Below are 25,927 nucleotides of genomic sequence, written 5' to 3'. Positions count from 1 at the left end.
TTTTTCAACTTTTTATCGCTCGTGCTTCTATGCGCTCTAAAATTGTGAAGAGAATACGCTAGAAATAATGCAGAAAAGAGTTTTGTTTACGACAGAAATGTAGAAAATATTAATATGCATCTGTTTGTGTAACATTTAGGATTAATGTGTATTCTTGAAATAATCTAGTCAATATATTCGGTAATTTCGAGATCTTCATTTTCTTTCACAAATGGAACCGTCTCTTCTATTGTAAATTTGTTTTGTCTGCAGGAGGAAATATAATATTAGCATTAACCTGGACGTGCGTGGGTGAGATTTTAAATGAGATTAAATCTTACATTTTGTGCCATACCAACTCCAATGCAAATACAATTAATGTAATCAGAAATCCGTAAACCATTATAATAATTAAAAATCGGCATTCCGTGAAGCCAACACTAAGAAAGTTAGCTTCATTCGAACATTGTGGCTTTCTCGTAATCAAACGATATTCATCGCGGAATTTTAGCCCATATTCTTGTAGTATCATGGCTCTGAAAAAAATGTTCTATTAAACATACTATTTGTATATAGTAAATTGTATTAGTATTTTCAGATTTATGGGTGTTACCTAATCTTGAAAGTTTTAATTTTTTAATAAATTAATCTTCGAAAACTTAACACTGAAAAAAATCATAAATGTTTCATATTGAAACATTACAAATTCTTGTTTCTGAGATTGTATTTATTTATTTTTTTTAAATAACGCATGTACAAAGAAAAAATAATACTGTTCCTATAAACATTTTTGTAGAACATCATTTATAATTCTTTCACAATGTAAACTTAATTGAAAATAATATCATATGTAATCTGCTTTGCTTTTTTTCTATATAAGTAGTTTTGAAATTTTTGTTATTTGCATCTGCATGTATGTTTAATGAAGTAATGATTAAATGTAAAAACGGAGCCTTCTTTATCGATCAATTTAATTTACATAAATACAATATATAAATTTTAATCAATATTTCCTAATTCGAATATACAAGTAATACTATATTTGAGTATACATATGTTTATATTTTAATATGTAGGTAATTATTTAACGTTAAATTTTAAATTACGTAAATTATTATTAATATAAATTGATACTATTTAATTATTTCTATTTCAATAACATGAAGTAACCCATAAGATACAGTCTCTTACCCATTCTTTATTATCTCTAAATATGACGATTGTTTTGGTAGTGCGAGATGTAGTAATACCTCGTTCGAGTAATCGATTTCTGTTATCCCGCATTTTTCATATTCATGAAATGTTTTTTCTATTATTTGATATATCCGAGATTCTGACCCGTAAAATGCGAATGATTCATTTTTTATGCGAGGTGTTGCATCTACTACATCCATCCAATTGGCCTTGTGTCTTTTCGGCTCAATTTTCTCTTCAAAAATCGCTTTCCTAACGGGATTTTGATAATTCTACATAGAAATAATTAATCTTGCGATATTTCTAGTTATTTAAATTTTTGTTTTGAACAATTAAATCTGGGAGTATATTAATCTTGAACAGATTATGAACGGCTGTGTAATTTTGCGCACCGAGAATTAAATGACTATGCAAGAGATCGGAAACAGTTTTGATTGAATTTCCAGGAGATTGCAAAAGAGCTACGATATTTGCTGTGTAAGCCGTGTAAAGACCCAATGAGGCTACCAATAACGTAAGAGTGATGATTCGAGTTGAAAATCTATATGGTTCGTACGAATAACCTATAGATAAAAACATTTTATAAGTTGACTCTTAAAATTGCGAATATCTTAACTTGCAAATTAAAAATTGCAAAATTTATCGTTAGATTAAATTGTATACCTTGTTGAGTACATGCGCCTAAAAGAACGAGAAAATCTTCGCCTAGTGTCGGATTGCCGATATGAGTATCTTTCCAGGTAGTTGACGATTTTTTCATTGTATTCCGATAATATTCCCATTTCATAGATAAATATAATAAGCAAAAAACGACAAGAAGGAATACTGCGATTGCTATCCAAACATTTCTTTCAAAGGGTAAGATGAAGATATTTTTCACGCTGGATAATAACGGTTGTCGAAATATAAATTTCGCGCTATACAAAATTTTATGTGTCATATTAATATAATCGATTCATAAGAATTAGAAATAATTATTAAATAATCAACAATTAATATGATAGAATTGACAGAATAATAGTATATTCGTAGCTAACAAGTGCGGGGGATCGTAAATCAACCGAGAGTACGGAAGTTTGGCGCACGAGGCGAAGCCGAATGTGACAATCCGCACGATCGGCCGATTTATGACCCGCACATGTTGGCTACGATATTTTGTGTGACCGGTGCGTGAAAAGGGAGCTTTTTTTAAAATCCCATCATGTGCTTAAAGAGCGACTTTTTGTGCGCCGGTTGCACAAAAAATTATTATTGTTAATACTATTGACGAATAGTCGAAGTACACATTAGATTTTAGAGCCGTATGCTAATCAGATCTAAACAATAATAATTTAAAAATTGAAGAAATTTTTTTTATTTCTTACTTGAATTCTTTAATTTGTTCAATATAAAAAAATAAATAGACAAAATAAATAAATAAATATAAATAAATGAAAATGAATAAAATAAAGCATTTTTCTGAAGCAAAATTTATATACGAGTGTAGCGATATCCTCGATGGCGGGAATAATATCGGCATTGTATCGACGATAAATTTTAGAATAACATCGTCGATATGATGAGAGAATGCGATCACGTCATTACCAAGTAACAATGCAAAGATACACAGGAGTTTGAACATTCTGACCGTTTCTGTATACGTCGAACAACTGATCAGATATCTCTTTGTGATATTCAGAACAGAAAATATCGACTATCCGTACACCATCATCTATCGCATATATACTCTTTTCACGTAATTAGATGTGTAATCAAAATTATCAATTTTCGAAGTATTTGGAAAATGTAAACGAAGAGAAGCAATTGATGCGCAATAATCATTCAAGGACATTATTACTGCATATGAAATATTTAATCTTAGTGATGAATATTACGTTGATGTGGTATAATTTGCATATGTATTATTTATTGGATATCGCAAAACTTGCAATTTGAAGGTTTTATTAGCTTCATGGTTTTCACAAATTTGCTATATTATTTAGTTTTTAGTCATATATATTTTATACAAATTTCTTAAATAAAATTTATTGTAAATTTTTCTTTTTAATTTATAGAGGTATATATATTTGCAACGTTGTGCATAAAAACTCTTATTATTTGTCAAATTTTATTTGTAGTTATTTGTAAAATATCATTGGTGTAATCTTATTTTTTAATGCATCAATTTTTCGATAAGATTTACGATAATTTAATTCTGTCATCTATATGAAAGACGCATTTTGCATATACAGAATAGATCATATTACTTCTATTTGATTATCTGAAATATCTGTATCATTTTCGGTGACACAGAAAAATGTGTAAGGAAGAAACTATATACTTTATTTGAAGAGTCAAATGTTATGATCAACAAAACAGTACTAATATTTTTGTGTAGGATTTGAAATTTAAGCAAATTTTCGCAGTTGTAAATATTGATGAAAGTTAGTCTACATCTAAATACATAATACATTGAATACATGACTACATGAATACATGATGAATAACGATAGTAAAAAGTGATAATAAAGTATTTTATTTTCAGATATTTTTACAGATGTTATAACTCTATAAAGTGATACAAATAACATTTATTATTATTTTTGTGTCTTTTTGTCCTGTACGCATATTGAACTTTATTTAATCCTTCAAATTCTTATCAACTAATTATAAATTTTATTTCACATTGCTTTTCGATAGATTCATGAACATTTATATATTTATGTTCTGTGATTAACTGCCTACATGAAATAAATATGTAAATTTATGTATTATTTTAGAATGTATTATGTATTATTTTAGAATGTGCGAAAATTACAAATAATAATGTTAAACACATTGCCGTAGAGATTATAATTTTAATATAACATATTTTTGTATTAGGATTGTCTTTTTTTATTTCATAATGATGAATTAATTTTTATTATCATGATTCAACTAAATTGTGTGAATATAATAATAATAAATAAAATGGATTTTTTACTTCCCTTAGTTACAAAAGAATACACATAATAATATGAATTGTAATCTTTATTTAGTATTCTTAATTTAAAAGTATTTGATTGTTGTAAGACGTATTTCATAAGGCGTAGTATTGACAGAACATAAATTCTGTATGTTTCAACGAGAACCAGTTTATTTTTTTGCAAGGACATTTATATAATTTACCAAAAAAAATGTGTCAGCTTTTTTTAAACAAATAAAATTGCATTAATTATCATACACCATATTTATGTGCTACATCAATCATTTTTTCAACCTTTAATCGCGTGCGCGCATACGCGCTCTAAAATTGTAAAGAGAATACACTAGAAATAATGAAGAAAAGAGTTGTTTACTACAGAAATATAGGAATTATTAATATACATCTGTTTGTTTAACATTTAGGATTAATGTGTAATCTTGAAATTACTTAGTCAATATATTCGGTAATTTCGAGATCTTCATTTTTTTTTACAATTAGAACCGTCTCTTTTTGTGTAAATTTATTTCGTCTGCAGAAGGAAATATAATATTAGCATTAACCTGGACGTGCGTGGGTGAGATTTTAAATGAGATTAAATCTTACATTTTGTGCCATACCAATTCCAATGCAAATACAATTAAAGTAATCAAGAATCCATAACTCATTACAAGAATCACAAACCGGCATTCCGTGAAACCAACACTGATAAAATTAGCTGGATTTGTGCATTTTGGCTTTCTTGTAAATAAGCGATATTCATCACGGAATTTTAGCCCATATTCTCGTAGTTTCATAGCTCTGAAAAAAATGTTTTTTTTTTAAACATATTATTTGTATATAACAAATTGTATAAAGAAAAAGTCTTTTTAGAAATTGTATAAGTCTTGTTGTTTGCATTTGCATGTATGTTCAATGAAGTAATGTTTAAATGTAAAAACGGAGCCTTTTTTATGGATCAATTTATGATAGATTGCAGTGATTTTATTTGTGATGAAAGATATAAATTTCAAAATATTTACATGATTTTTAATCAATATTTCCTAATTCGAATATACAAGTAATACTATATTTGAGTATATATGTATTTATATTTTAATATGTAGGTATTTATTTAACGTTAAATTTCATATTACGTAAATTATGATTAATATAAATAGTTACTATTTAATTTTTTTTATTTTAATAACGCGAAGTAACCCATAAGATATATATATAGTCTCTTACCCATTCTTTATTATCTCTAAATATGGAGATTGCTTCGGTACTGCGAGATATGCTACTTCGTTTACGTAATCGATTTCCGTTATTCCGCATTTTTCATATTCTTGAAATGTTTCTTCTATTATTCGATATATTCGAGTTTGTACCCCGTGAAATGCGAATGATTCATTTCTTATGCGAGGTGTTGCATCTACTACATCCATCCAATTGGCCTTGTGTCCTTTGGGCTCAATTTTCTTTTCAAGAATCGCTTTCCTAACGGGATCTTGATAACTCTGCATAGAAATAATTAATCTGACGACATTTCTATTCATTTAAATTTTTTTCAATTATTAATTATGGCAATATATTGACCTCGAACAGATAATGAACGAATATGTAATCTTGCGCACCGAGAATTAAATGACTATGCAAGAGATCGGAAACAGTTTTGATTGAATTTGCAGGAGATTGCAAAAGAGCTACGATATTAGCTGTGTAAGCCGTGTAAAGACTTAATGAGGCTACCAATAACATAAGAGTGATGATTCGAGTTGAAAATCTATATGGTTCGTACGAATAACCTATGAAGATAAAAACATTTTATAAGTTGACTCTTAAAATTGCGAATATGTTAACTTATACAAATTAAGAATTGCAAAATTTATCGTTAGATTAGATTGTATACCTTGTTGAGCACATGCGCCTAAAAGAATGAGAAAATCTTCGCCTAGTGTCGGATTGCCGATATGAGTATCTTTCCAGGTAGCTGCCGATTTTTTCATTGTATTCCGATAATATTCCCATTTCATAGATATGTATAAGAAGCAAAAAACGACAAGAAGGAATACTGCGATTGCTATCCAAACATTTCTTTCAAAGGGTAAGATGAAGATGTTTTTCACACTGGATAATAACGGTTGTCGAAATACAAATCTCATGCTACACAAAATTTTATGTGTTTAATCAGTATCAGCGATTGATAAGAATTAGAAATGATTATGAAATAATCAACAATTAATATGATAGGATTGATAGAATAAAAAATTATTAATTATTAATTCTATTGACGAATAGTCGAAGTACAAATTAGTTTTTAGAGCCGTATGTTAATCAGATGTAAACAATAATAATTTTAAAATTAGGACAATTTTTTTATTTTTGACTTGAATTATAGTTCTTTTTTAATTTGTTCAATATAGAGAAATAAATAGAAAAATAAATTAATAAATATAAATCAATGAAAATGAATAAAATTAAGTATTTTTCTGAAGCAAATATTAAGCAAAATATGGATAAGTATTTATTCATTAGTATGTTTGGATATTAGTGTATTCACTATTGTGCTACTATCGTTTGCAGTTGGATAGTTTCATATATCATTTTTAATTCACGGAAAATTCACAATGTGTGTTATTTATTAGTCAAATTTTGAGCTAATATTTTTAATTTTGTTTAATATTTGTTGTACAACGTAAACTTTAAGATATATTATATATTTTATTAGTTTTCTTATTTTTGGTTATGTAATATTATAAGAATTATAGCAAAACTATATAAAAAATTTTATTAAATTATTTTTATTATTCTATTAGATGACATAGAATAGATTTTTTTATTTCTAGATTTTTTATTTTTTATAGCAACTATACTGTTATAATTATAGTACTATTGTCTCAAAAATGTATATACATAAATAACTATTCAATAGAAAATTTTATCTACTTTTAATGTGTGAAGAGTATTTATATATATTAAATGTATTATCACGTGTGTGAGAAACAACTATAATTTCACAAAATTGAAAATTCTACATTAAATTGATAGAAAAACATTATTAATATAAAAAAATTGAATTTCTTGATACTACCTGATATGACACTTGAGATTAACATACGGTCTTAATCTATTTTACAACGGTATCTGTAGTATAATTGTAGAGAAAGAATTAGCTAATCGCGATTTTACCCAAGGTTCGTGTGTAAGTTGATATATTTTACTTTATCGAGTCGATCGTACAGGAAAGGCATATGAATACCACCGATATCAATCTCGCGTCGAATTAGCATCCCGACCAGTCCATTACTAGTCCCATTTTTGAACACTTTTCCCCAATGTGTTGAAATCTCAACTGTGACATTTAACCTGTAACAACGTAACATTATGAATGTAGAAATATGAACTTTTAGGTACGTAATTGACTCTCTTATTAGTTATTTTCCAAATCTATCACGAATCAATAATGAAATGCAAAGCTTTGATCATTAATTTTTGAAATTTGTTGTATAAATTAGTGCTATTAATTTTTTTTGTTAATTGCAGATTAAAGCATGTATCTTTTAGTTCAATGTAAAACAAAAATTGCTTTTGTTTTCTGGTACATTTGATAACATTGAAACTTAATCGTGCACGCATTAGTTTGATCAGAAATGATTTATAACCATTTTTAGTATTGCATTCCGTAATTGTTTTATTGCTATTATAATTGCATTGATTATTGACTTATGATTTTGTTATAATAAATATTGAATTGTAGATTTATTTGTCGCATTATATATTTATAATCAACAGATTTCCAAGAAATTCGTAATTGTCATTTGAATTTATTTCACACACATAAATATTTTAATATTATTGATACAAATATGATGTCTGGAAGTATGACTTACGTTGCATTCATTCGATTTACTATATGGCGTACCCAGTTCAAATTAGCCCTTGCAGCTGGATCTTTCTGTGGGTCTTCATAATTATCCAAATAATTGACACTTTTGGGGTTTGTTAACTGGAATTGAGAAATACTAAAATGTTTATTATATGACTTACAAGAAATTAAGAAGTGAACATAATGGATTATAGATTATACTGTATATATATCTCAGCGTTCTGTTGATTATTGATGCTTTATATTTACTTTTTCTTTTTTTAACTATATAAATTTTATAATAATATCAAGATCTAAGGTGTTATACATATTTTGCTATGTTAGTTTAAAACGGAATATTTTTTATTATGATTTGTTCATATAAATGCATTTTTTTAACGATGAATACTTATTTCAAGTACCACAACAGTAGTTTTAAGAGTCGTTTGTTGAAGATTTCTTCTGCGTGCAGAAGCCACGTCGAAAGTTTTCATCCGTAGACCATTCTCGACTGTCCAATTTCCGCGATCTTCCCATATGACTCCTCGCTGTGGACTGGGCCGATATACAGATGTTAGTTGTACAAAATCACCGTTTAATCTTTTTGCGAAGACAACGTCGCTATCAGGATAGACGGCTAAATCTTCGAAAATCTCCGTAATCGAATTATCATATGTAAAAGTCAAATTGTGTGTGGCATTATCATCGTTATCGTTTAGTGTTCTTTGATCCTGCAGGAGCAGCCACCTCATCGGTGCGACGAACATTCTATTCAAATCCACCTGTCGTATAATATCAGATAATACGATCATAAAATTAATTTTGCTATCGAGAAACTAGACGAGAGAATTCTTCACAGCTGAAACAGATGTCTTTAGAACTAAAATGTCGATGACTTTATTTTTAATAATACTCGAACATAATAGGAGTCTATTGTCATTAATGAATCAGTGTTATCGGGCAAAATTATTCATATTTATTAATAATAGGTGATAGGTATCGCGTTTTCATTTGTTTCTTGTATAGCTAATGTAAATATATATTGCGCTCGCGTCGTATTCATAACAGACGTATAAAAAATACTTGGCACCTTTCGTAAAAAGTCAAGACTGTAGTTGCAGTCCATGTCCAACACATAGAGATTTCGATGTTCCAAATCATCGTAAATTCTCGTGTCAAATTCTGTGATGACATTATTGTGGATGCTATGCATCAAATAATGACTCGATAGTTTTCTTGATAATTTAATCGTGTCATCTAGCAATGAAAAGAGAGCAAATTTGAAAAAAATTTATAGGAAGATTTTTATTAACAAGGTTTTCTAATTTAAATAATACTTTTTAATTTTGCGAGAAGCTATTTCTTTCTTTGAAAAGTGTTTTACAAAAATTATAGAATTTCGAGGGGACGCCTTGTCGTAAAAATAGTTTTATTTTAGGTGGAGGCACTTTGGAAAGTTTAATATCATTACTTTTTTAAATGGAACTGCTATAATTTTCTTAATAATATTAATAAGGTAAGATAATAAAAAAATGTGTATATTACGAGATATTTCATATTTTTTGTCAAGATATATCATGATGAAATGCCTGAAATAAGACTATTTTTACGACAAGATGTCTCCCTTCAAATTACAACTTGTGTTCAACATTATTCATTGTAAGCTTTGATTTCTTGAGAAATAGCATTATTTAAAATAATACACCCTATATTTTTTATTCTTGTTTAAAATAGACTTTAAACATTAATTTTACTTATAATTTATAATTTCTTATTCAGTTATTATTTGTGTAATTTTATATACTATTTTTGTTTAATTTCCTTTATTCAATGCATAAATGTGAATAAATGATGAATTTAAAAATTCTTACCATGGGTGATGCACGAGTGTAGCGATATCCTCGATGGCGGGAATAATATCGGCATTGTATCGACGATAAATTTTAGAATAACATCGTCGATATGATGAGAGAATGCGATCATGTCATTACCAAGTAACAATGCAAAGATACACAGGAGTTTGAACATTCTGACCGTTTCTGTATACGTCGAACAACTGATCAGATATCTCTTTGTGATATTCAGAACAGAAAATATCGACTATGCGTACACCATCATCTTTTCGCATATATACTCTTTTCACGTAATTTGATGTGTAATCAAAATTATCAATTTTCGGAGTATTTGGAAAATGTAAACGAAGAGAAGCAATTGATGCGCAATAATCATTCAAGGACATTATTGCTGTATATGAAATATTTAATTTTAGTGATGAATATTACGTTGATGTGGTATAATCTGAGTGTGGACAAAGGTCAGACCACTGTAATTATGGATAGGACTGATTATATTAAAAAACCGAGTTGTTATTGAACGATCAATCTACGTATAAGAAACTAAAAAAGGATCTAAATAGGCCATTAACAAATAAAATACATACGTTGGTGAAATGATGGCGCGATAATAATCTAATTGATGAGAAAGAGTACTAATACATATTTAAACATTACAAATGGGATCTTACCGCGCTGTTACGAACTACCAAAAATTCATAAAACTGACGTTCCTTTACGTTTAATTGTATCGTCACTTGGTAGTCCGTGATACAATGTTGCGAGTTACATCCACGGTATTTTGAACACTTCTATTCAAAAACTTTCTTTGCACATAAAAGATGGTTGGTCGTTTGCTAATAATGTCATAAATAAATCGACCAACAACGATGAATTATTAATTTTACTCGATGTCACGGCATTATTTACTAATTTCCCCAAGGAATTAGCATTGAATGCAATTAAAAAACGGTGGTTATATTGAATTTATATTGTTGAGTGAAAAATTATAACTAACAGTTATATAATTGTTACTTGGTGTTTGCTGGGTACAGACGCTGCTTGCGCTCTCCACACAAATACTTAAACGTTACACAATTTTATTATGTATCCTGTCAAAATTTTTTCGTATACAAAGACAGCACATTTTTCGTTTACAGAAACAGTAAAAATTATTTTGTGTAGGATTTCAAATTTAAGCAAATTTTCTCAGTTGTAAATATTCGGGAAAGTTGGTACATTTAAATACATATTAATACATAAAACATAAATACATGATATAAATAACGATAATGAAAAGTAATAATAAAGTATTCTATTTCTAGACAATTTATATATATATATATATATATATATATATATATATATATATAGATGTTATAATAATATAATGGGATACAAAATGCAAGTAGCATTTATTATTTTTTTAACTTTTTGGCTTATACGCATATTGAACTCTTTTTTCTTTTTATTTAATTTAATCCTACAAATTCTCATCATCTAATTATAAATATTATTTCACATTTCTATTCGATAGATTCATGAACATTTAAAGATTTGTGTTCTATGTTTAATTGGTTAAAATAAAAATATAAAAAATTGAATGTATTATTTTAAATCGTTCGAAAATTTCAAATAATAATGTTAAACACATTGCCGCAGAGATTATAATCTCAATTAATTATTTTTTTATTAGTATTTTCTATTTTATATCATAATGATAAAGTTTTTATTATCATAATTCAACTAAATTATATGAATATAATAATAATAAATAAAGTGGATTTTTTTATTCGTTACAAGGGAATACACATAATAATATGCATTATAATCTTTATTTAGTATTATCCCTAATTTTTAAGTGTTTTATTATATATTTTGCAAAACGTAGTATTGACAGAACAGAAATTTTATATATTTCAAGGAGAACTATATATATTTTTCTGCGAGAAAAATTATATAGTTTATTTTAAAAAATGTGCCAGCTTATTTTAAACTAATAAAATTGCATTAATTATCACACACCATATTTATGTGCGCTACATTAATCATTTTTTCAACTCTTAATCGCGCGTGCTTCTATGCGCTCTAAAATTGTGAAGAGAATACGCTAGAAATAATGCAGAAAAGAGTTTTGTTTACGACAGAAATGTAGAAAATATTAATATGCATCTGTTTGTGTAACATTTAGGATTAATGTGTATCCTTGAAATAATCTAGTCAATATATTCGGTAATTTCGAGATCTTCATTTTCTTTCACAAATGGAACCGTCTCTTCTATTGTAAATTTGTTTTGTCTGCAGAAGGAAATATAATATTAGTATTAACCTGGACGTGCGTGGGTGAGATTTTAAATGAGATTAAATCTTACATTTTGTTCCATACCAACTCCAATACAAATACAATTAAAGTAATCAAGAATCCATAACTCATTACAAGAATCACAAACCGGCATTCCGTGAAACCAACACTGATAAAATTAGCTGGATTCGTGCATTTTGGCTTTTTTGTAAATAAGCGATATTCATCACGGTATTTTAGCCCATATTCTCGTAACTTCAAACAACTGAAAAGAATATTATAATTTAAGCATACAACATGTATATTGCTAATTATTTTGGTTTACTTTAATTTATTCGACTTTCAATTTATGAAAGGGTGTGCGTGTGCATTGTAATCGTCAAATTTAAAGTATAAATGAATATATCATTGAAAACGTACGATTTAAAACTTAACATTAAAAAGTCAATTGTTACACATAAAAATAAAATTGTTTAGAGATATAATTTTTTTCAGAAAAGATAATGCATACAGAGATAAACATTATTTTTATAAATATTTTATAAATAATTTCCGAAATATGAGTTTTTAATTATTGAAGCATAATTTAACAGTATAGAACTTAATCTATTTTACACAATTTGTGAAATTACAGTTAATAAATTAAACAGTTAACTATTACTTATTAATTATTGTGTGGTTGTTTTTACGCGATTTTGAAAACATACCGTTTGAAAAAAAACCGATGATTTTTATGACGATAGATTTTCGATCAATTACAGCAATGGATTACTTTTTTATTCAAAATTAACATTTAGAAATATACTACATACAGTCTTGACCAAAAGTACAAAATAATTATTCTTAATTGTTTAACAAATTGTTTAATAACAATTACACAAAAGAGTTAGGAAATAAAATAGATGTTAATATTAAATTTCTTAAATTAAACGTTAACGATTTTTTTTAAGATATTCTTTTATTTCACAACAATTTATTAATTTACTGTTATTCTAATTAAAATTGGATGCTTTATACTTTTCGACTCAGCTAATGCATATATGTATACTTACTATGACATGATGAATTGATGTTAGATTTTAAGTTGCATAATTTCTTAGTTATAATATTATTACGAAAAAATATTAACTAATTCATATAAATATAATCTTACCCATTTTTTATTATCTCTAAATATGGCGATTGTTTTGGCAATACCAGATGTGAAGGTATCACACCCATATAATCAATTTCCGTTAAACCGCATTTCTCTGATTCCTGATACGTCTGTTGCATGTAGTAATATATTCGAGTGTTGGAAGCATGAAATGCAAATGATTCATTTTTCATGCGATTTACACCTTCCTCCACAGTTACGTAATTAGGCTTGTGTCCTTTCGGTTCGATTTTCTCTTCCAGAATAGCTTTTCTAAGAAGATCTGAACTTCCTACATAATCCTACATATGAAAATTATTTTTTAGTCATTGACATTTCCTGTTATTTAAATTATTGTTTTGAACAATTTATTGTCGCAATTTATCAACCTGGAGCATATAATGATAGAATGGAAGGTCATGCACGCTGAGAGTTAGAGGACTATAGAAGAGATCGGAGAGGGTGTTGATTGAATCCGAAGGAGACTGCAAAAGAGCTACGATATTTGCTGTGTAAGCCGCGTAAAGACTCAATGAAGCTATCAATAACATAAGAGTAATCGTTCTGGCTGCAAATCTATATGGTTCGTACGAATAACCTATAAAGATGAACACAGTTTATAAGTTGACTCTTAAAATTAAGAATATTTAACTTATAAATTAAGAATGGCAAAATTTATTGTTCAATTAAATTGTATACCTTGTTGAGCACATGCGCCTAAAAGAATGAGAAAATCTTCGCCTAGTGTCGGATTGCCGATATGGGTATCTTTCCAGGTAACTGACGATTTTTTCATTGTATTTCGATAATATTCCCATTTCATAGATAAATATAATGAACAGAAAACGACAAGAAGAAATATGGCAATTGCTATCCAAACATTTTTTGCAAAGGGTAATATGAAGATATTTTTCATGGTCGATAATAATGGTTGTCGAAATACAAATACCGTTCTACAAATTTCATACATTATATCAGTAATTGTAACTGATAGATATACAGAATAGATTGAATATGATATCAAATAGAACTGATATAATGGAACAGATAATATAAAAATTTATTATTATATAATTAATAATAATATTAACAATGCATATTTTTAGAAAGTAACTACATTGTTAGATTTTGTCAGTTTGAAATACAGCAGCATTTAAATGGGATATAACATTTTAGTAATCAAAGAGTTAGCTAATGGCATTCAATTAGCAAGAATACGATTTTACCTCATGTGCACATTTAATGGGACATATTGTACTTGATCGATGCGATCTGTTACCATGTACATAGCAGTACCGCCGATGTCGATTTCGTGTCGATCCAACATCCCAGTCATTCCAAGAAAACTTCCATTTTCCAATCTTTTTCCGCAATCGTCCACAATTGTGAAATTTATCCTACGTATAAATCATAAAATTATGAATATGAAAGTATTAATGGTGTTAAATGATATCGGTTATTTTATAAATCTATCACGAATGAATGTTAAAATACGAAGTTTCAATTTATTAATTTTCTAAATTCAACGATTAGCTGCATTTGTATATTTAATCATGCACACATCATAATTTGATTGAAAATTATTTTTAACTATTTTTGATATATTGTAATAGTTCCATTAATACTATAACTGTTAATTGATTTTGTCACATTTAAATCTAAATATATTTTGAAAATTATATAAATTTTACAATTGACAAATTTGCTAGGTAATATTAACAGAGAATTGTCACCATAATCTCTTTCATAAATATTTTAACATTACAAATAACATTAGAAAGCATGACTTACGTTGCATTCATTCGATTTATTAAATAGGTTACCCACATATAAGTAACTTTTGTAACCGGATCAATATGTGGATTTTGATAATCAGTCAAATGATTTAAAGTATCAGGATTATATACCTGGAAAATAGAATAATGTATTTTTCTTTAAAATATATAAAAATATTAAAAATTCGGAATAATTATGTCTCAACGTATTTTAATTGGATGTTTATTTTCTCTTTGTATTACTTTTATTTTTAATATTATTTTACTACTGTGTATTATTATCATTGTTTCTTCTTAAAAACTTAGTCGTACTTTATGTTAGCTTGCAATTATGATTTTTGATCATGCTGGATACTAAGATATATAAGAGTACCTTCTCGATTAAGAATACATATTTAAAATACCACGATAGCAGATGTAAGTGTCGTTTTTTGAAGATTTCTTCTGCGTCTTGACGCTACGTCAAAAGTTTTCATTCGTAGACCATTTTTGACCGTCCAATTTCCACGATCTTTCCATATAACTCCTCGCTGCAGACTTGGTCGATATACGGATGTTAGTTGTAGAAAATCACCGTCGAATCTTTTTGCGAGGACAACATCGCTGTCAGGATAGACGGCTAAATCCTCGAAAATCTCCGAAATCGAATTATCATACATAGAAATTAATGTGATATTATTATCATTATCGATTAGTGTTCTTCGATCCTGAAGGAGCAGCCACCTCATCGGGGCGACGAACATTTTATTCACATTTACCTATTGTATAATATCGGATAACGATTATAATTTATTTGTTTATAGAAAAATAGGAGAGAGAGAAATTATTTTTTACGGCTCTGGGAGTTTATTTTAAACACTTCGATCTAAGTTTAAATTATTATTAAAAAGCCGGCCCTTAATGGTTATGACTTCATTTTTACTATAATTGAACATAAAACGGTTATATTGATTAACAGTGAATAAATGTTATTTTATGGGCAGAATTAATATTAATTAAGTGAGTGATGTGTGTGTAAATCATAGTTTTATTTTTTTTTAATTTGATAGTCGATGGCAATATATACGTTTGCGCTTACATCATATTCACAATAAACTTACAGAAAATACATAGTACCTGTTGTAAGATTTTAGTGGCGTCATTACAGTCCAGGTCCAGGACGTACAAATTTTGATGCTTCAAGTCATCGTAAATTTTCTTGTTGAAATCTGGGATGACATTATTATAGATGTCATGCATTAAGTAAAGACTCGACAGTTTCTTCGATAATTTAATCGTGTCATCTGAGAAGAGACCAAGAATTGAAATGAACAAAATTTTTGAATGTTTTTTATATATTTTTTCTTACTTAAAAATTAAAAACATTTTGGTGATTTTATAGCTGTGTAATAAGATTTTATTTTTATATAATGTGATTTATTATAACAGATATTTATAATTTGCATCTGACAACGTTATAATTTGTGATTTTAACGCAATCTTTGTTTCCTAATTTATTATTATTTATTCAATTATTTTTGTGCTGTTTTATGTGTTTTATTTAAAATTTTTGTAAGTCTAAATATGTAAATATGTGAGTATATGAATTCGGAAAGCTTACCATGGTTGATGCACAAATGTAAAGTTATTCTCGACGGCGGGAATAATATAGGCATCGTGTCGTCGATAAATTTTAGAGTAACATCGTCGATCTGATAAGAGAGCACTATTATATCATTTTTGAGCCACAGTGCAAAGATATACAGGACAATAGAGAACATTCTGACCGTTCTTGTATCCATCAAACAACTGTGCAGCTCCCTTCGAAATATTCGAGATCGATAATACCAATTATTTATGTACCCTGTATTTTTTCGCATATGTACTGATTTTACGTAATGTCGCCTGTATTAAATGCCATCTGCGGGTCCCTAGAAAAATGTAATGAAGGAACAATTGGCGCACAATGAGCATGTGTGCATTGCAAACATTATTATTGCATATGAAATATTCAGTCTTTGTGACGGATGTTATGTTGTTATGATATAGTCTGCGAACTGATTTTTCATTAGGTATCACGAAACATGCAATTTGAAGCTTTCGCCAGCTTTCGTGGTTCTCACAAATTTTTCCTAATAGTAGAAAATAGGCAAATAGAGTCTGGGATAATAATAGTGCAAAGAATCTCCATGACGAAGAAAGGGAATGTATGTTTTAGTGTGTGAAAATCCACAGCTGAGGTTTATATAATATTTTGCTGCATTTGAAATGTGTAAATTGTGCAGTTTGTAAGTTATTGTGTTACTTTGATTTCTAAATATGTTGGCAAAATTTTCTTTTAATATGACAGTAAACATTTTATTATTTTTATTATATTTATAAATAATTTTATAACAAGAAAAATTCATTATAAACTAAGTATGATTATTCATATTCATATTTATTTTATTTGACAACATTTGTGTCGTCAAACGAAATAAATAGAATTTTTTTCGAGTAATCTTAAGTAATATTCTGTGTTAGATCCTTTTAAATACTTAAAGATCTTTTTATGTCAATACTTGCACGAATTTATATTTGTGTAAAATATAATTCGAGATACTTTCTTACTCGCTTTTTACTATCTCCAAATAAGGCGACTGCATTTAAATCACAAAAAGTAGTTTCGAGATTTAAAAAAATCAATCTCAGTCAAGTGCACTTTCCTTCCTTCTGGTATGTAGCTTTTATTAACTGATACTACAACCCGACTTCATCTTGAAATGCGAATAATATTTTATACTTCACCCTGACTTTTGACAAAAAATATGAAATATTTTGTAATATAGTGTTGTGATGAAAAAAAGCAAGAAAAGGAATTTATAATTTGCAGTGTGCAACTGCGTACTTTTTTTTTAAATAACAATGATATTCTACACTAACTTGATTTATCTCATAATTTTATGCAGAATATTATTAATGTTATTATCGAATATTATTATCGTTATTATCGAAAAATGAGTGCATACGAGATATTTCATATTTTTTGTCAAGATGTGTCAGGATGGAATAAACCTTAAATAAGACTATTTTTATGGCAAGATGTCCTCCAAATCATAACTGGTATGAAACATTTTTCGTTGGAAGTGTTTTTTTTGAGAAATAGCGATGCATTATTTAGACTAGGACACTCTGTATTTTTTATTGTTGTTTCATCAAATGGAAAAAAATTATCGTGATCTTATATAGTTCTATAATGACATTTTATTTTGGTATATAAACAATTACAGTGTATATATTTACCTATAATTTTACTGCATTATAAACTCAGACTTTAAAAATTAATTTGACTTATAATTTATTATGTTTTATTCAGTTATCATTGGTGAAATTTTATATACTATTTTTTTTTTAAATCTCCTTTATCCAATACATAAAATGATGAATTCGAAAATTCTTACCATATGTGATGCACGAGTGTAGCGATACCCTCGATGGCGGGAATAATATCGGCATTGTATCGACGAGAAATTTTAAAATAACATCGTCGATCCGATGAGAGAATGCAATCATGTCATTACTAAGTAACAATGGAAAGATACACAAGACAATGGAGACCATACTGATACGTTTCTGTATACGCCGAACAACTGCGCAATATCTCTTTGGGAAATTCAGAATCGAAAATATCGACTATCCGTGCCCCATAATTTTTTCGCATATGTACTGGTTTTATATAATTTTATGTGTCACGAAAATCATTAATTTTTTTGAGTATTTGGAAAATGAAAACGAGGAGAAGAAATTGACGTTCAATAAGCATGCGTGCATTGCGAGAGCATTGTTACTGCATGTGAAATATTTAATCTTTTTGACGAATACTACATTTACCTAGTATAACTTGCAAATTGATTGTTTATCGCATATCGCGAAATGTGTAATTTGAAGGTCTTTTTAGCTTTCATGGTTTTTACAAATTTTTCTTAAGAATGCAGTCGTCAAATAGAAACTGGGATGTTAATAATAGTGTAAAGAATATCGATGACAAAGAAAATCGCGAGTGTATGTTTAGTTTGTGAAAAATCACAGTTGACATTTATATAATTTATTACTACACTTAACCTTGTGGCTTGTATGTGTGATTATGTAGTTTAAATTAATTTGCAAATCAATTGGTGAGCTTTTTAATTGTACCTAGGCTGGACGTCGAGTAGCCAATATCGTCGCGCGACAACAGCTATAGAATCAGTAGTAAAGACGCTGCTTGCGCCTACAAGGGACTCAAAATTGATGACATACAAAAATACTCAAACGCTACAGATATTCATTATGTATCCTGTCAAAATTTTTTCATATACAGAAACAGCAAATTGTGGATATTTTCTGTCGTTTTTAATATCAGTTTTTAATCATATTTTTTTACACAATTTCTTAAATAAAATTTATTTTAAAATTATTTTATTTTTTAAAATCTTTAAAAATATAAAGTTGTGTATCAAAATTTTTATTATTTATGATTATTTTAAAATATTACTGGTGTAATTGCAGTTCAAATCTGACAAATATTTTCAAAGTTATTTTCAATTATTGTTAATAATTAGGTTTAATTTTTCGTAACAGTTTCTTGTTTCTATTAATACATCAGTTTATTCTTCGATAGGATAGGATTTATTCTTCAGGCTTAGGACTTTAGATTTCATATGATGGAATTATTCTCGTATTATTTAATATTTCAGTACAAATATCTTTGTTTAGAATTTGAAACTTATGCAAATTTTTAATTGTAAATATTCAGGAAAGTGTACAACTAAATATATAATACATATACTACATGAATATGTGAATACATAATGATAATGAAAAACGATAATAACCTAGATAACACAAGCTATTCGAAAAGAATTTATTTGTATGTCACCAATTTTGAGTCCCTTTTCAAATACATATAGAATTTTTTTTGCAAAATAAATTCTATATGTATATTTGAAAAGGGACTCAAAATCGGTGACATACGAATGAATTCTTTTCGAATAGCTTGTGCTATCTGGGAAAATATATTATTTTCAGATATTTTTAAAGACGTTCTAACTTTACTATAAAGCGTTGTAGCATTTATTATTATTTTTAAGATTTTTTGCCGCATATCGTGATTTAATTTTTTAAATTCTCATCATCTACTAATTAATTTTATTTTATATTGCTATTCGTAGATACATACATTTGTTTTATGTTTATAAATTGCCTAGATAAATAAATATACAAAGGTGAATATATTATTTTAGAATATACGAAAATTTCAAGTAATAATGTTAAACACATCGTCGCAAAGACTATAATCTTAAATTAATATATTTCTCGATTAGAAATGTTTTTTATTTTATAATGATGAATTAGTTTTTATTATCATAATTTAACTAAATCATGTGAATATAATAATAATAATAATGAATAAAATAAGTTTTTTTTCTCATTTGTTATGAAAGAATACACATAACAATATGAATTACAATCTTTATTTAAAGTGTTTTATTATTTATGTTGTAAGACGTATCTTAAGACTTAGTATTGACGAAACAGAAATTCTGTATATTTCATGGAGAAATACATATATTTTTTGCAAGGAACAATATGTAATTTATCCAAAAAAATGTGCCAGCTTTTTTTAAACAAATAAAATTATATTAATTATTATACACCATATTTATGTGCGCTACATTAATCATTTTTTCAACTTTTAATCGCGCGCGCGTACGCGCTCTAAAGTTGTGAAGAGAATACGCTAAAAATAATGAAGAAAAGAGTTTTGTTTCGTACAAAAATGTAGAAAATATTAATATACATCTGTTTATGTAACATTTAGGATTAATGTGTATTCTTGAAATAATCTAGTCAATATTACTAATTATATTCGGTAATTTCGAGATCTTCATTTTCTTTCACAATTGGAACTGTCTCTTTTGTTGTAAATTGATTTTGTCTGCAAAAGGAAATGTAATATTAGCATTAATCTAACCTGGATGTTCGTGAGTGAGATTTTAAATAAGATTAAATCTTACATTTTGTGCCATACCAACTCCAGTGCAAATACGATTAGAGTAATCAAGAATCCGTAACTCATTACAAGAATCACAAACCGGCATTCTGTGAAACCAACACTGATAAAATTAGCTGAATTCGTGCATTTTGGCTTTTTTGTAAGTATACGATATTCATCGCGGTGTTTGAGTCCATTTTCCCATAACTTCAAAGCACTGAAAAGAATATTACGCTTTAAGCATTCAACATGTATATCGCTAAGTATTGTATTTTATTCTAATTTATTCTACTTTCAATTTATGAGAGTGTGTGTGTGTGTTTGTGCATCGTAATCTTCAAGATTAATGTATAAATAAATTTATCATTGGAAACGTACAATTTAAAACTTAACATTAAAACGTCAATTGTTACGCATAGAAATATAATTGTTTTGAAATTTTTTTTTAGAAAGGAATACATATAGAAAAAAACATTCTATTCATAGATATTTTTACATATTAATTTCAGAAATATGTCTTCTTAATTATTGATGCATAATTGTTAAATACAAAACCACTAGCTTATCTAGATAATCTGTTTTACATAATTTTTTTAATTACAGTTAATTAATTAAACAGTTAACTATTACTTAATTATTGTTTGGTTGTTTTTACGCGATTCTGAAAACATACGGTTTGAAAAAAAACCGATGGTTCTTATGACGATAAATTTTCGATCGATTATAGCAATGGATTTCTTTTTTATTCAAAATATTTACATAATATTGCATATTTCAAAATTAACCTTTAGGAATATACTACATATAGTCTTGACCAAAAGTACACAAAAATTGTTTAATAACAATATGTTTTAATAACAATTGAATAAAAGAGTTATGAAATGAAATAGTTGTCAATATTAAATTTTTTAAATTAAACGTTAACGATTTTTTTTAAGGTATTCTTTTATTTCACAACATTGTCATTGTATTAATTTACTGTTATCCTAATTTAAAATGGATGCTTTATACTTTTCGACTAATGCATATATGTATACTTACTATGACATGATGAGTTGATGTTAGATTTTAATTTGCATATTTTCTTAGTTATATAGTATTATTATATTACGAGAAAATATTATATAATTCATATAAACATAATCTTACCCATTTTTTATTATCTCTAAATATGGCGATTGTAGTGGCAATGCTATATGTGGTGGTATTACGTTCATATAATCAATTTCAGTTAAACCGCATTTCTCTGTTTCCTGATACGTCTGTTGCATGTAGTAATATATTCGAGCGTCGGAAGCATGAAATGCAAATGATTCATTTTTTATATGACTTACACCTTCCTCCAGACTTAGCCAATTAGACTTGCGTCCTTTCGGTTCGATTCTCTCTTCCAGAATAGCTTTTCTAAGAGAATCTTCATAATCCTACATATGGAAATTATAATTTTGTCATTGACATTTTTTGTTATTTCAATTTTTGTTTTGAACAATTTATTCTCGCAATTTATCAACCTCGAACATATAATGATAGAATGGAAGGTCATCCGCGCCGAGAGTTAGAGGACTATAGAAGAGATCGGAGAGGGTGTTGATTGAATCCGAAGGAGACTGCAAAAGAGCCACGATATTTGCTGTGTAAGACGCGTAAAGACTCAATGAAGCTACCAATAACATAAGAGTGATCGTTCTGGCTGCAAATTTATATGGTTCGTACGAATAACCTATAAAGATGAACACAGTTTATAAGTTGACTCTTAAAATTAAGAATATTTAACTTATAAATTAAGAATGGCAAAATTTATTGTTCAATTAAATTGTATACCTTGTTGAGCACATGCGCCTAAAAGAATGAGAAAATCTTCGCCTAGTGTCGGATTGCCGATATGAGTATCTTTCCAGGTAACTGACGATTTTTTCATTGTATTCCGATAATATTCCCATTTCATAGATAAATATAATGAACAAAAAACGACAAGAAGAAATATGGCAATTGCTGTCCAAACATTTTTTGCAAAGGGTAATATAAAGATATTTTTCATGGTCGATAATAACGGTTGTCGAAATACAAATAACGTTCTACAAATTTTATACATTATATCAATAATTATAACTGATAGATATACAGAATAGATTGAATATCATAATAATTAGTACTGATATAATGAACAAAAAATATAAAAATTTATTATTATATTATTAATAATAATATTGACGATACATATTTTTAGATAGTAACTACATTGTTAGATTTTGTCAGTTTTAAATACAGTAGCACCTAAATATGATATAACATTTTAGTAATCAACGAGATGACTGATCGCATTCAGTTAGCAGAAATACGATTTTACCTTATGTTCACATTTAATGGGACATATTTTACTTTACGCATGCGATCTTCTACTATATACATAACAGTACCACCGATGTCGATTTCGTGTCGTTCCAACATCCCAGCCATTCCAAGAAAACTTCCATTTTCCAATCTTTTTCCCCAATCGTCCACAATTGTGAAATTTATTCTATATATAAATCATAAAATTATGAATATGAAAGTATTGATGGTGTTAAATGATATTGATTATTTTATAAATCTATCACAAATGAATGTTAAAATACAAAGTTTCAATTTATTAATTTTCTAAATTCAGCTATTAGCTGCATTTGTATATTTAATCGTGCACATATCATAATGTAATTGAAAATTATTTTTAACTATTTTTGATATATTGTAATAGTTCCATTAATACTATAATTGTTATATGATTATGTCACATTAAAAATCAAATATATTTTAAACATTATATAAATTTTACAAATGACAAATTTGCGAGGTAACATTAACAGAGAATTGTCACCATCATCTCTTTTATAAATATTTTTACATTACAAAGACGTTAGAAAGCATGACTTACGTTGCATTCATCCGATTTATTAAATGGTTTACCCAGATATAAGAAATTTTTGTAATCGGATCAGCATTTGGATCTTGATAATCAGTCAAATGATTTATAGTATCAGGATTATATACCTGGAAAATAGAATAATGTATTTTTCTTTAAAATATATAAAAATATTTAAAATTCGGAATAATTATGTCTCAACGTATTTTAATTGGATCTTTATTTTCTCTTCGTATTACTTTTATTTTTATTATTATTTTACTACTGTGTATTATTATCATTGTTTCTTCTTAAAAACTTAGTCGTACTTTATGTTAGCTTGCAATTATGATTTTTGATCATGCTGGATACTAAGATATATAAGAAAATCTTCTCGAATATAAATACATATTTCAAATACCACGATAGCAGATGTAAGTGTCGTTTTTTGAAGATTTCTTCTACGTCTTGACGCCACGTCGAAAGTTTTCATTCGTAGACCATTTTTGACCGTCCAATTTCCACGATCTTCCCATATAACTCCTCGCTGCGGACTTGGCCGATATACGGATGTTAATTGTAGAAAATTACCGTCGAATCTTTTTGCAAGGACAACATCGCTGTCAGGATAGACGGCTAAATCCTCGAAAATCTCCGAAATCGAATTATCATACATAGAAATTAATGTGATATTATTATCATTATCGATTAGTGTTCTTCGATCCTGAAGGAGCAGCCACCTCATCGGGGCGACGAACATTTTATTCACATTTACCTATTGTATAATATCGGATAACGATTATAATTTATTTGTTTATAGAAAAATAGGAGAGAGAGAAATTATTTTTTACGGCTCTGGGAGTTTATTTAAAACACTTCGATCTAAGTTTAAATTATTATTAAAAAGCCGGCCCTTAATGGTTATGACTTCATTTTTACTATAATTGAACATAAAACGGGTATATTGATTAACAGTGAATAAATGTTATTTTATGGGCAGAATTAATATTAATTAAGTGAGTGATGTGTGTGTAAATCATAGTTTTATTTTTTTTAATTTGATAGTCGATGGCAATATATACGTTTGCGCTTACATCATATTCACAATAAACTTACAGAAAATACATAGTACCTGTTGTAAGATTTTAGTGGCGTCATTACAGTCCAGGTCCAGGACGTACAAATTTTGATGCTTCAAGTCATCGTAAATTTTCTTGTTGAAATCTGGGATGACATTATTATAGATGTCATGCATTAAGTAAAGACTCGACAGTTTCTTCGATAATTTAATCGTGTCATCTGAGAAGAGACCAAGAATTGAAATGAACAAAATTGTTGAATGTTTTTTATATATTTTTTCTTACTTAAAAATTAAAAACATTTTGGTGATTTTATAGCTGTGTAATAAGATTTTATTTTTATATAATGTGATTTATTATAACAGATATTTATAATTTGCATCTGACAACGTTATAATTTGTGATTTTAACGCAATCTTTGTTTCCTAATTTATTATTATTTATTCAATTATTTTTGTGCTGTTTTATGTGTTTTATTTAAAATTTTTGTAAGTCCAAATATGTAAATATGTGAGTATATGAATTCGGAAATCTTACCATGGTTGATGCACAAATGTAAAGTTATTCTCGACGGCGGGAATAATATAGGCATCGTGTCGTCGATAAATTTTAGAGTAACATCGTCGATCTGATAAGAGAGCACTATTATATCATTTTTGAGCCACAGTGCAAAGATATACAGGACAATAGAGAACATTCTGACCGTTCTTGTATCCATCAAACAACTGCGCAGCTCCCTTCGAAATATTCGAGATCGATAATACCAATTATTTATGTACCCTGTATTTTTTCGCATATGTACTGATTTTACGTAATTTCGCCTGTAATAAATGCCATCTGTGGGTCTCTAGAAAAATGTAATGAAGGAACAATTGGCGCACAATGAGCATGTGTGCATTGCAAACATTATTATTGCATATGAAATATTCAGTCTTTGTGACGGATGTTATGTTGTTATGATATAGTCTGCGAA

The 25,927-nt window shown here is 27.8% G+C and overlaps 4 protein-coding genes across 4 annotated transcripts; all 4 read right to left on the bottom strand.

The window, feature by feature from the left end:
- Positions 1–164: 164 nt before the first annotated feature.
- Positions 165–2,116, bottom strand: LOC114941094 (ionotropic receptor 75a-like; the record flags this gene model as incomplete). The annotated part of the gene is made up of 5 exons (XM_085483490.1): positions 165–246; positions 321–515; positions 1,171–1,445; positions 1,504–1,736; positions 1,837–2,116. Coding segments are annotated over 5 exons (1,065 nt in total), but the record flags the coding sequence as incomplete, so codon positions are not given.
- Positions 2,117–4,564: 2,448 nt separating this feature from the next.
- On the bottom strand, positions 4,565–9,189 carry LOC114941093 (ionotropic receptor 84a-like). Its single transcript, XM_029315953.2, has 9 exons — positions 9,052–9,189; positions 8,384–8,743; positions 7,987–8,102; positions 7,286–7,462; positions 6,006–6,259; positions 5,693–5,901; positions 5,342–5,613; positions 4,721–4,915; positions 4,565–4,646 (listed from the first exon to the last, which is right to left on the bottom strand). Exons 1-9 carry the CDS (start codon positions 9,172–9,174, stop codon positions 4,565–4,567), a joined length of 1,788 nt encoding a protein of 595 aa, XP_029171786.2. The 5' UTR covers positions 9,175–9,189.
- A 2,572-nt stretch (positions 9,190–11,761) lies between these two features.
- LOC146722964 (ionotropic receptor 84a-like) lies at positions 11,762–16,786 on the bottom strand. Its single transcript, XM_085483427.1, has 10 exons — positions 16,606–16,786; positions 16,122–16,288; positions 15,410–15,763; positions 15,022–15,137; positions 14,457–14,627; positions 13,930–14,183; positions 13,620–13,828; positions 13,249–13,532; positions 12,166–12,360; positions 11,762–12,091 (listed from the first exon to the last, which is right to left on the bottom strand). Exons 1-10 carry the CDS (start codon positions 16,784–16,786, stop codon positions 12,010–12,012), a joined length of 2,013 nt encoding a protein of 670 aa, XP_085339553.1. The 3' UTR covers positions 11,762–12,009.
- A 3,839-nt stretch (positions 16,787–20,625) lies between these two features.
- On the bottom strand, positions 20,626–25,740 carry LOC146722963 (ionotropic receptor 84a-like). Its single transcript, XM_085483428.1, has 10 exons — positions 25,492–25,740; positions 25,008–25,174; positions 24,297–24,650; positions 23,909–24,024; positions 23,345–23,515; positions 22,819–23,072; positions 22,509–22,717; positions 22,147–22,421; positions 21,020–21,214; positions 20,626–20,940 (listed from the first exon to the last, which is right to left on the bottom strand). The coding sequence occupies exons 1-10, from the start codon at positions 25,670–25,672 to the stop codon at positions 20,862–20,864; spliced, it is 2,001 nt and encodes a 666-aa protein (XP_085339554.1). The 5' UTR covers positions 25,673–25,740; the 3' UTR covers positions 20,626–20,861.
- Positions 25,741–25,927: the final 187 nt, after the last annotated feature.

The sequence above is a fragment of the Nylanderia fulva genome, unplaced genomic scaffold (genome assembly GCF_048542155.1).
Source record: "Nylanderia fulva isolate GAGA-0341 unplaced genomic scaffold, ASM4854215v1 Scaffold25, whole genome shotgun sequence".
Lineage (NCBI taxonomy): Eukaryota > Metazoa > Arthropoda > Insecta > Hymenoptera > Formicidae > Nylanderia > Nylanderia fulva.
Note: the sequence above shows the minus strand (reverse complement) of the source record. Positions and strands in the feature narration are given on the sequence as shown.

Excerpts from the sequence above, each read along its gene's own strand:
- LOC114941093 (XM_029315953.2), bottom strand. The coding sequence starts at position 9,174 with ATGCATAGCATCCACAATAATGTCATCACAGAATTTGACACGAGAATT. Across the intron at positions 5,614-5,692 it reads TCGTTCATTATCTGTTCGAG|AGTTATCAAGATCCCGTTAG; the intron begins GTCAATATATTG and ends ATTTCTATGCAG. Across the intron at positions 4,647-4,720 it reads GAATTGGTATGGCACAAAAT|ACGAAATAAATTTACACAAA; the intron begins GTAAGATTTAAT and ends TTCCTTCTGCAG.
- LOC146722964 (XM_085483427.1), bottom strand. The coding sequence starts at position 16,786 with ATGGATACAAGAACGGTCAGAATGTTCTCTATTGTCCTGTATATCTTT. Across the intron at positions 15,138-15,409 it reads CACTTACATCTGCTATCGTG|GTATATAATCCTGATACTTT; the intron begins GTATTTTAAATA and ends TCTATTTTCCAG. Across the intron at positions 12,092-12,165 it reads GAGTTGGTATGGAACAAAAT|ACAAAACAAATTTACAATAG; the intron begins GTAAGATTTAAT and ends TTCCTTCTGCAG.
- LOC146722963 (XM_085483428.1), bottom strand. The coding sequence starts at position 25,672 with ATGGATACAAGAACGGTCAGAATGTTCTCTATTGTCCTGTATATCTTT. Across the intron at positions 24,651-25,007 it reads CCACTAAAATCTTACAACAG|GTAAATGTGAATAAAATGTT; the intron begins GTACTATGTATT and ends ATTATACAATAG. Across the intron at positions 22,422-22,508 it reads TCTATCATTATATGTTCGAG|GATTATGAAGATTCTCTTAG; the intron begins GTTGATAAATTG and ends TTCCATATGTAG.